A 10875-nucleotide genomic window follows, 5' to 3' on the forward strand; every position below is an offset into this window, starting at 1 on the left:
TCCTTACTCTGTCACCCAGGCTGCAGTGCAGTGGTGCAATCAAGACTCACTACAGCCTCAAACTTCTGGGCTCGAGCGATTCTCCTGCCTCAGCCTCCCGAGTAGCTGGGACTACAGTCAAGTACCACTGTGCCCAGCTAGGTTTTTTTGTTTTTTTTTTAAGTAGAGACAGAGTCTTGCTACATTGCCCAGGCTGGTCTTAAATTCCTGGCCTTGGGTAATCCTCCTGCCTCGGACTTCGAAAGTATTGGGATTACAGGCATGAGCCACCACATTCGGAACACACTTACCTTTTGACCCAGCCCTCCCCCTTCTATGAAGGTGCTTCACAAAATCACCTCCAAACAATATGGAAATACCTACGCACACAAGTACTCACTGTAGTACTGGGTATAATGATTAAAACAAAGCACTGAGGCCAGGCGCAGTGGCTCACACCTGTAATCCCAGCACTTTGGGAGGCCACGGCAGGCAGATCGCTTGAGGTCAGGAGTTCAAGACCAGTCTGGCCAACATGGTGTAACCTCATCTCTACTAAAAATACAAAACTTAGCTGGGTATGGTGGCATGTGCCTGTAATTTCAGCTACGTGGGAAGCTGCGGCGAGAGAACTGCTTGAACCTGGCTCGGGGCAGAGAATGCATTGAGCTGAGACTGCGCCACTGAACCAGCCTGGGTGACAGAGTGAGACTTCACCTCAAAACAAAAACAAAAACAAAAACAAAAAAAATCAAAACACTGGAAACAACCTAAACACTCGAACACAGAAGAGTGACTGAAGAAATCACATGACTTCTATGATCACTATGGAGTGCTGTGTAGCTGTAGAAAGAATGAGGAGAATCTCTACCAACTGATGTGCAGTGATTCCCAGAATATATTAAGTGGAAAAAACCCCAAAGGTCAATATGAAATCTATAATATACTACCTTTTGTTTAAAAAATATAAAAGCAACTAAGAAACTGATTAGTTACCTACAGGGAGTGGGTGGGAACAGAGTTTTAAAAAGAGGGACCGGGTAGGGAAGAAAACAAAATGGAATACAAATGGAAAAATCCAACCAGATGTGTTTCAAATGAGTAACGAATGTGTACTAAAGGTGAAAAGAACTAATTTAAGTCATTTGTAAATTCAGTATTATTACCACACTCTGAGGCTAAAGACAACAAATCATGCCCAGAGTTTTCCATCAAGGTTAAGGGCAGGCACTTCTGAAACCTTTCCCTGTGTTCTAGGACTCAGCAAGCCAGTAACGGCACCATGGATGATGGTGTCCAGGTGCTTACTGTCTAAGGGTTACAAATGTGGACAGGGGAAGGGAGAACGCTCACTGTGGCACAGGAGCGGGGTTGGGATAGCCATGAGAACCCATGGCTTGTACACAGAAATCAGATAAATAGACGCTAATGTGTGTAGGCGGCAGGCGCTTGTGGGCATACACTCCCACTCCACTCGCTCTGATGACTGAGACGGCCTAGAAGCAATGCCACTTGGCAGTGATCAGGTCTGGGTTTCTAAACACTACTGTTCAAGAAAAAGAAGAGGGCTCCTTGGAGAAATGACTGGCTCAGGGCTGGGACAGAGAAGGCACAAGATAAGCCTGCAGCATCTAACCATGACAGAAAGTATAGAGTGCTTAAAGGCTGGTAGGGCCGCATCAAATGGCCTAAGGAAAAAGCTATTCCAAGGGGGCTCCCACTGACTGAATCTCAGACAATCAGAACAACATAAATATCACTCATAAAAGATTCTTTTTTTTTTTTGAGACGGAGTTTCACTCTTGTTACCCAGGCTGGAGTGCAATGGCGCGATCTCGGCTCACCACAACCTCCGCGTCCTGGGTCCAGGCAATTCTCCTGCCTCAGCCTCCTGAGTAGCTGGGATTACAGGCACGCACCACCATGCCCAGCTAATTTTTTGTATTTTTAGTAGAGACGGGGTTTCACCATGTTGACCAGGATGGTCTCGATCTCTTGACCTCGTGATCCACCCGCCTCGGCCTCCCAAAGTGCTGGGATTACAGGCGTGAGCCACCGCGCCCGGCCAAAAGATTCTTATCTATAGCATCAAGTAAAACACCTGTGAATCCATCTAAATGAATGAAAAAAACACATGGGGTTGGAGAGCTCTTCCTATAATTGAATGGCAAGTAACAAATACAGAAGGAATAATATTAGAAAAATCACCACTGGGCATGGCTCATGCCTGCAATGTCAGCACTTTGGAAGGCTGAGGTGGGTAGATCACCTGAGGTCAAGAGTTCAAGACCAGCCTAATCAACACGGAGAAACCCCACCATCATGCCATTGCTGTCCAGCCTGGGTAATAAGAGCAAAACTCCGTTTCAGAAAAAAAGAAAAGAAAAAATCACCATTTGAAAACACAGTAATAATCACTTCAGGCAAGAATCATTAATGGATTCTACAACTAGTCAGTCAATGATCAATAAAAAACAGGATACTTATCTCCCCATAAGACACTTACTAATTAGCAAACGAGAAATATTAACTTGCCCGTGGTGAAAACGGGCAGACCAGCTCAACCCAGGATCAGAGTTCCCATCCCCAGTGATGGGACAGACACTGTCATCCGCCTGCTGGTAGGATACACACACAGGGAGTGGTCATATCAATGGTGCTGCTGCCAAAAACAATCTGAATCTGATTAAGAAGACATGGGGCATACACCCTGACAAAAGGATACACTAAAAAATAAATGCGCTGCACTCTTCAAAAAAGTCAAGGTCACGAAAAACAGAGAAACTGATCCAAAGGAAAAGAAATTAAAGAGATAAGACATGGGATGCTGGATTGGGTCTGATGGCAGGAGAAACACCAACAACTTTTTTTTTTTTTTTTTTTGTTATAAAGGATATTAAAGGGACAACTGGAGAAACACGAGTAAGGCCTGTAATTAAAAAATAGCACTGGATCAGTGTCAACTTCTTCATTTTGATCACTCTACTGTGGTTTTATTTTTTATTTTGAGACACAGTCTCGCTCTGTCACCCAGGCTGGAATGCAGTGGCGTGATCTTGGTTCACTGCAACCTCTGCCTCCTGGGTTTAAGCAATTCTCTGCCTCAGCCTCCTGAGTAGCTGGGATTACAGACTCATGCCACCATGCCCGGCTAATTTTTTGTATTTTTAGTAGAGATCGGATTTCACCATGCCGGCCAGGCTCGTGATCCACCCGCCTCGGCCTCCCAAAATGCTGGGATTACAGGTATGAGCCACTACACCCAGCTGTACTGTGGTTTTATAAGTGTCCTTATCTTGAGGAAATATACACAGAAGTATTTAAGGTTAAAGGGGTATCATGTTCTATCCAGAAAAATGAGAGAGAGAAGGAGAGAGAATGATGAGCAAACATGGTAAATACTGATGCTAGGAAACAGGTGTGTGTAGAAATCCTCTATGCTCTCTTCTATAGGACAGGAGGCCAGATGGTGAGAGCACGCCAAACCTGCTGTTTTCCCCTACTAGCACACCACACATGAAAACCAGGCACCGCTCAGAAATGTCTTCCTGCTATTCTGTATTTACCAATTGAATTGTTGACTCTGTCTCCTTTCTTCTTCTTACTTTTCTTGTTCTTGCCCTTTGGCTGAGGGGAATCTGCCAGCACCAGCTTGTTGTTCTGCTGATGCTCACTGGGAGCGATGGGCTCCATAGGGGTTGGGTTTGACTTTTCTTCCTTGATGTGGTTCAGCTGCTTTTTGTTATTGTTATTACTGTTGACTTTTCTCTCCTCTCTTTTCTGCTCTGTGACGGATATGGGGTCGACCAACTTAGCCTTTGACTCAGTCTGGGCCCGGGGCTTGGGCTGCCCCTCTGTGGCCTTGGGGGGCTCTGGGGGCCTCCTCGCTGGCTCGCTGCTGGCCTTGCTGGTCTGCCTCAGTTTCTGCTTACCATTTCCCTCTTTATGGTGCTGCATGATGTCGAAGAGAAAAGAGAGTGGCTCATGCTGCTTCCCATTCACCTCCTTGGGGAGGAGAAATTTCGAGTCTCTGGTGTCAGCGAGGTCTGCAGAATCCCCATCAGCCCCCAGCCCTGGCCTTGGCTCTGAGTGGTTCATATGTCTAGATGGAAAGTGAGAAGAGGTTTCTGGTTCTTCAGTTTGCTCTAGTGAGCAATTGTGGATGTTTTCGGAGTTAGCGACAGACTCTGCTGCTGCCTGGAAATTTCTACCGAGCATGTCCAACTTGGGGCAGTCTTTACTTGGCCTCTCCTTCTTCTTCTTTTTTACAGCTCTTAGCTTCTGAAGCTCCTGAAGCCGCTGAAATTCCTCCTTGAAACGTTCCTCCTCTTCTTCCTCCTCCCGCCGCCTCTGCTCCTCCTGGAGGTGCACGTGCTCCCGGGCCCTGGCCTCTGCTTCCAGGCGAGCTTTCTCCTCCAGCTGCCAATGTGAAAAGAGAGAAGGCAATTTAAGACGACAGTGAGTGCTAAAAATTAAGACATACAGAAAACTAAGATAGTTTTAAAAACGAATCACATATGGAACGTAAACTCTCAAGAGGCTGTAATAAAGCTTAACACACACACACACACACCTCCAATTATCTTACTCTACAGGATTGTTAAATTTCATCTATTTACTAATGTATATGCTTATTTGGCGGGGCGGGGAGTTAAGAAAAAATTCTCCATGCGCTTTGACCTGGTGCTAAACACCAGGAACCAAGGACAAAGCAGCTGCAAAGCACACATCCAGGGCGCCAACTACCCTCACAGGCGTGGCAGGGCATCTTGCCGCCTGGCTGGGTGGATGATGTAACCAGTACCACAGACTGTCTGTGCCGGTGCAGTACTGAGGCCGCACATGTGCCGCCAGAACTCTGGGCAGGCCCACCTTTCCAGGTGAAGGCTAATGCATTCACCTGAACAGGGCGTGTAAGAAATGTGCCGCAGGCTGGGTGCAGCAGCTCACGCCGGTGATCGTGAGTTTGAGAGCAGTCTGGGCAACATGGCAAAACCCCGTCTCTACAAAGAGTACCAAAATAAGCTGGATGTGGTGGTGCACGCCTGTGGTCCCTGCTATTTGGGAAGCTGAGGTGAGAGAATCACTTGAAGCCGGGAGGTCGAGGCTGCAATGAGCGGTGGTGGCACCACAAAAAGAAACGTGTAGTAAAAAACTAGAAATTCCTTCTTCCCAACCTAGCAGATAAACAAAAACGCCATATATTTTCACTAGTGTGACAGAGCAAATGACTCACTGTCCAACTTGACAGAAAATTAATTTTCACCCCAAGTGAAGACTGCATTTGAGTAGTGACGCATACTCCAGGAGCACAAATGGAAAGTGTTCTTTGTGTTCAGAAAGCAGATGAGAGCCATCAGTGTAGGGAGCATGGCTCTGCTCACCACCAACCTTTAGAAGTGCTGAGGCTTATGAGAAACTCTGGCAAAAACATTTTATGAGAAACTCTGACAAGAGCATTTCTCCTGGAGAAATAGCAAAGTACTCCCCAAGTATATATTATTTTTCACAATACTTTTAACAGGCAAATTGACTTGTCTTTTGAAAAACTTTAAAATTACGATAAAAAATTAACAATGGTATGTTACGAAAATTTTCAATTGACAATCCAAGTAAAAATGATATAACGTCCCTCTCCATGTGTATGTCCGGAGCAGCACCCGGCAGGCAGCTCTTGGAAGGGCCCTGCAGTCCAGTGTCTGGAGTGAGCTATGGAGCCGCACTGCAACAGAGGGGAGGGCTGACTCCATCAGGATGCTCGCTGGTACATTCTGGCCAGCTGGCGTCCTCTTAGAGCTGATCTAAAAATCCATCACGGGCGCCTAGTCGAATATGGGCCCATAACAAGAATGTAAGGACACCTAGTTTGGGCAGATGCCCTGGTCTCCAGCAGAGTGGCTGCCTCAGCATAGGCCTCTGCATTGGACCTGCTATAGGACCGGGTCCATAGGTGAACTATTGCCGTCACTTCAACAACCAGCTAGCCAGTGAGCCTCAGCACATATCTGTGAGCTGCTCTGTAGAAAGCACCAGGAAAAGGTCCCTCGAGGTGGGGCTGGGTGCTCAGCATGGCCTATGACATCAGCCTGTAAGGTTCAGCTGGGCCTGAAGTCTGGATCCAGACCACCTGCAAGGTCAGAGGGCAAGAGCCTGGGGTGGAGAGTATCCTGAAAACTCAAGAAGGGGTCCCAGAGGCCTCCAGTGAATCCCAATGGGAAGTCTCGGGGCCATGTAGCACTGTGGGGCCTCCTGACGCTGGACACTCCTGAATGAAGGACACACTATGTTCTCCCTGTTCCAGGAGGCTCTGGTCTTCTGAGGCACAGAACAAGGCTTCTCCCACAAAGCCTCCTAGTCAAGTCTAGCAGAGCCCTTGAAGGTAGAATAATTAAAACAGCTAAGATAGAAGCAACAACACAGGGCATTGGGCTCACGCTCCGGGTCCACTGTGGGATTGTCCTCCTCTTTACCTCTTTGCCTGATCATGGCTGCAGACAGAAACCTCGTCTCTTCCCAGGGCACCTGTCCTACTGCCAGAACCCCAAGAACCTACAGGTTCCCTCTGCATGCAGCCCACATCTGCTCACTGAAGTCTGCCTCTTGGAGCCTGACATTTTTAGGGAGCTGAAACCAGAGGCTCTTTGGAACTGCTCCAGCATAGAGGTATTTAGAAAATCCTCCAAGAGAAAAAAGCTGTTTTCATTTTTTTGAGACAGAGTTTCACTCTGTCACCCAGGCTGGAGTGCAATGGCATGATCTTAACCTCTGAGGTTCAAGTGATCCTCCCACCTTAGCCTCCTGAGTAGCTGGAACTACAAGCGTGCATACCCCACCATGCCTGGCTACTTTTTTTTCTATTTGACATTTGCTTTTTGTGACACACCACACCCTCTGGCAAGGAGTGAGCAGCTCAAGCCTTCCCACAAACACTTATTCTCCTCCCTTCTAATCGATGCCATGTGCTGGTCTTCATTTGGAATAGCAAGTGGGACAAGAGGAACAAGGGGGACATGCTCAGACCTGAGTCCAGAAGACTTCCCTGTGCCAAATGCTCTGCCCCAGTCTCGCATCAGACATTTCTTCTCCCACAGGCCCCCAAAGCCCACCTGGGCCCTTCTGCTATCTCTACAGTTGAGGGCTCCTTTCTTGGAAAAGAAGGTTCTCCAACAGATAAAGCTGGAGTGTCTACTGCTGCCCTCATGATGGCCAGCACAAGAACAAATCCATTCTACAAAAGGGGATGTAATTTCCTGAAAATACAAACTGAAATTTTTTTTACCAGTCTCCAGTTCAGGCCACCAGAGACAGGCTGGCTCTCGGAGCATGCTGTGGGCAAGTTAATACATGCCAGAGCCCCGAACTCCTATAGCTCAGCCCTGCCTGGAGACTGCTGTGGCACGGCACCCTGAGATGCCCTCAGACCTGGCACCCCCCCCAGGTGCCAAGACCCATCACTTGCCTTCCTCTGCTTATGTCTTGCTCGCTTGGCTGCACGCGTACTGCTCACTGGTTTGGTCTCAGAGCTGTTTATAAACTGCAACAAATCCTCCACCCTCCGATGGTCCACAACGCTTTCCCTTTCCGAGATCTGATCCATTTTCTTAGGTTGCTCTTCTTTCCTCTTGGTCAGCCGTAAGCGAAGCTTTTCCCTCATTTCTGCATAATTTCTACTTGTTGGTGCAGCTGGAGGCTAAGAAAAACAACAAAGTTACACTTAAGTTTTAACAATTTTGAATGTAATAAATTTCAGACTGTACCTCCAAAAATAAACTGTTACATTGCTCGAGTAGTATATATTTGTCGGGAAAAATAAGAAAATAAAACCACCAGCAGAAAAAAAGAAAAACTTATCAGCAAGTCACCCAAAAGTAGCATTTTGATACTTACCCTCAAATTTTACATATTCATGAAAAACCTGGTAAGCCACGTACAACTATGCACATAAATGGATTTTTTTAAACTAAAAAGGAAACAATTAGAAATCCTGATTAATCTATTTTATTTATTTATTCGGCAGGGTCTTGCTCTGTCACCCAGGCTGGAGTGCAGTGGCATGATCACAGCTCACTACAGCCTTGACCTCCTGGGCTCAAGCAGTCCTCCTACCTCAGGCTCCCAAGTACAGGGACAACAGGCATGTGCTGTCATACCCAGATAATTTTTAAATTTTTTGTAGAGACACGGTCTCACAATGTTGCCCAAGCTATCTTCCTTCAATTCCTGGGCCCAAGAAATCCTCCTGCCTTGGCCTCCCAAAGTGCTGGTATTACAGGCATGAGTCACTGTGCCTGGCCTCTACTTGTTATTTAATATGGTGTGAGTATCTTTTCATGTCAATAAATGTGTCTTACTAATCTTTCCATCCATTTCTAGGTTTCCTTTTTGATGCCAAAAACAAAAAACAAAAAACAAAAAAAAAACTGCCCTGAATCCTACTGCCAAATTTCTTACTATAACAACATGTGCACGTTTTAGGAACTGCAAACAGACCTAAACAGAGAAAGAACAACTCTAAGCCCCTGCTATTCCTACCACCCATCCCTCTTTAACGTCGGGTGATAATTGGTTGTATAAATTAAATCACAGCTCTGGAAGTATGTAGAAGTATGTGTGTGCACCAAGACTCTCTATATTCAAACAAGAGAAATCCAGCTGCACACACGCAGCACTGCCGTCACTGGCTACAATGTTGCATACCATATGGATATACCACGGTTAACAACCTCCGACCATTTACCAATTACCTTAAAAACCACAAACAAAATATAAAATGAAGCAATGAAATCATTATGGCTCAATCTTTGGGCAAATATTTTTGTTTCTTTAGGATGGGTATATCCTAGGAGTGGAATACCCTGAATTCAACCTAGTACAGAATTTCTGCAAAGAAGCCTGTGTTGCACACTTCCCACATCACAATGTGCTGACCTCATGCACTCACCCCGCCGTGCCCAAAGAATTCGCAGTAGCAGCAGTCGCAGTACTTGCCCTCCTTCTGGTTGGTGGAGGTCGAGGTGCTGGAGCTGTGCTCAGAGCAGCTGTCCTCATCTGCACTCTCGTCCCCATCATCCTGCTGTGGGTCATAGACACCATTCTCGCAGCGGTGCCCTTCGCAGTCGGGATCACTGCAAAACCGCACACAAGCTCATCAGCAAGTGGCCGGCCCCAGGAGGCAACGACTCGCACTGCTGCTCACCACCACCCACAGACAAGAGGAAGCGCAGAAGGTGCATAGCCCAGGGTTCCTAGGGAGTCAGACACAAGCAGTAAAGGCACTGGCCAGGGGCTCACGTGGGAGGCATGGCAAGTGCGTGTGCATGCAGGCGGTCCCTCACAGTGCTCACAGAGCACCACTGAACAGGAACACAGAGTCTTTCCAACGACTCCTTCGGAGACTGTTCCCGCAACCACAGCTTCCAATACTATGGAGAAGAAGGGGCATAGCTTCAAACAGGTGAGTTCAAAGGTAACAGAAATTGTCTTAAAAAGAAATGGTGGCTGGGTGCAGTGGCTCACGCCTGTAATCCCAGCACTGTGAAAGGCTGAGGTGGGCGGATCCCCTGAGGTCAGGAGACCAGCCTGGCCAACATAGTAAAATCCCACCTCTACTAAAAATATAAAAATTAGCCAGGCGTGGTGGCATGTGCCTGTAGTCCCAGCTACTTGGGAGTCTGAGGCAGAAGAATCACTTAAACCCAGGAGGTGCAGGTTGCAGTGAGCTGAGATCGTGCCGCTGCACCTCAGCCTGGATGACAGAGCCAGATTCTGTCTAAAAAAAACAAAAAACAAACAAGCAAAAAACCTGTTGAGTGTTTGTTGTATTGTGTTTTTCCTATACACATGCCGTTCGTTTTCTTCTGATTCCACCCTAGGTATAACAAATACAACTTACACAACAAGTAACAAACAATGTAAACCCCCTGATGCTGTCAGTGTTTAGCAGTAGCTGGCCCACCTATCCATGGCGGCCCATTGCCCCTGCTCTTCCCTCTGCAGAACTAGAGGCTGAGATGGGAGCCCCCTCCACTCATGGCCTCTGCTGCGGACATCCCTGCATTCCCTCAGCATTTCACTGGACTTTTCAACTGCATGGTTCCAGGGGAGTTTTTCTGTAGCTGTGTTAGTGTGGCATGACACCTACTTTCCAAAGTGCTCCCATGTCCCCAACCAGACTTGGCTCACCTGCAGACACTTGGAGGGGCACTAATGGAGCCGTCTGTGGTCGGGGGCAGGGGTGCAGGACAGAAACTCTTGCGTGTGTCCACAAACCCAGGAGTTGTGGTTGCTGTTTTGGGGAATGAGGGGGCAGCAAGATTTGCAAGGTGAGGTGTAGAGGCAGGTGAGAGCGCAGCAGGCGAGAGTGCTGGGAGGGGGGCCAAGCCCGTGGGGCTGTTCCTTGGGGCAGCTGGGGCCGAGTGTCTATGATCCTCCTTGTTGATGCCATGAAACACGTCACCTGCATTTAGAGATGTAAGAGTCACTGCCAAGTTTTTGTTTCAAAAATGTTCAAACCTGTAGAAAATGTGAAAGAACAGTACAAGAGTACCCACTCACCTTGCCTCATCATCACGATCTAATATTCTGTCCTTTTTACAAACTTTACTTCTTACATGCACACACACTTTTTGGCTGAATATCTTCAAGTTGCACTCGCCCATAAACACCTTGGCATGAACTCCTTAGAACATCGAGGCTTTTAAAAAATTTTTTTCACGTTTTTCTTTTTCTTTAAAGAGACAGGGTCTCACTAGGTTGTCCAGGCTGGTCTTGAACGATTGGGCTCAAGCGATACTCTCACCTGGGCCGCCTAAAGTGCTGGGACTACAGGTGTGAGCCACTATACCTGGCTTTTTACTTAAAATTTTCCTTCCTTCCCTCCCTTCTCTCTTTCCCCCT

The 10875-nt window shown here is 47.2% G+C and overlaps 1 protein-coding gene across 4 annotated transcripts in view; it reads right to left on the reverse strand.

Moving 5' to 3' along the window:
- Positions 1 to 10875, reverse strand: part of FAM193A (family with sequence similarity 193 member A) — a 204461-nt gene that overhangs the window by 25653 nt on the left and 167933 nt on the right. For all 4 annotated transcript variants that reach the window (XM_017514331.2, XM_017514334.2, XM_017514333.2 and 1 more), the window contains 4 exons: positions 10162 to 10435; positions 8921 to 9104; positions 7439 to 7669; positions 3546 to 4398 (listed from right to left, as the gene is read on the reverse strand). In XM_017514331.2, the coding sequence (XP_017369820.1) occupies positions 3546 to 4398; positions 7439 to 7669; positions 8921 to 9104; positions 10162 to 10435 (1542 nt within the window). The remainder of the gene's footprint in view (positions 1 to 3545; positions 4399 to 7438; positions 7670 to 8920; positions 9105 to 10161; positions 10436 to 10875) is intronic.

The sequence above is a fragment of the Cebus imitator genome, unplaced genomic scaffold (genome assembly GCF_001604975.1).
Source record: "Cebus imitator isolate Cc_AM_T3 unplaced genomic scaffold, Cebus_imitator-1.0 Scaffold522, whole genome shotgun sequence".
NCBI lineage: Eukaryota > Metazoa > Chordata > Mammalia > Primates > Cebidae > Cebus > Cebus imitator.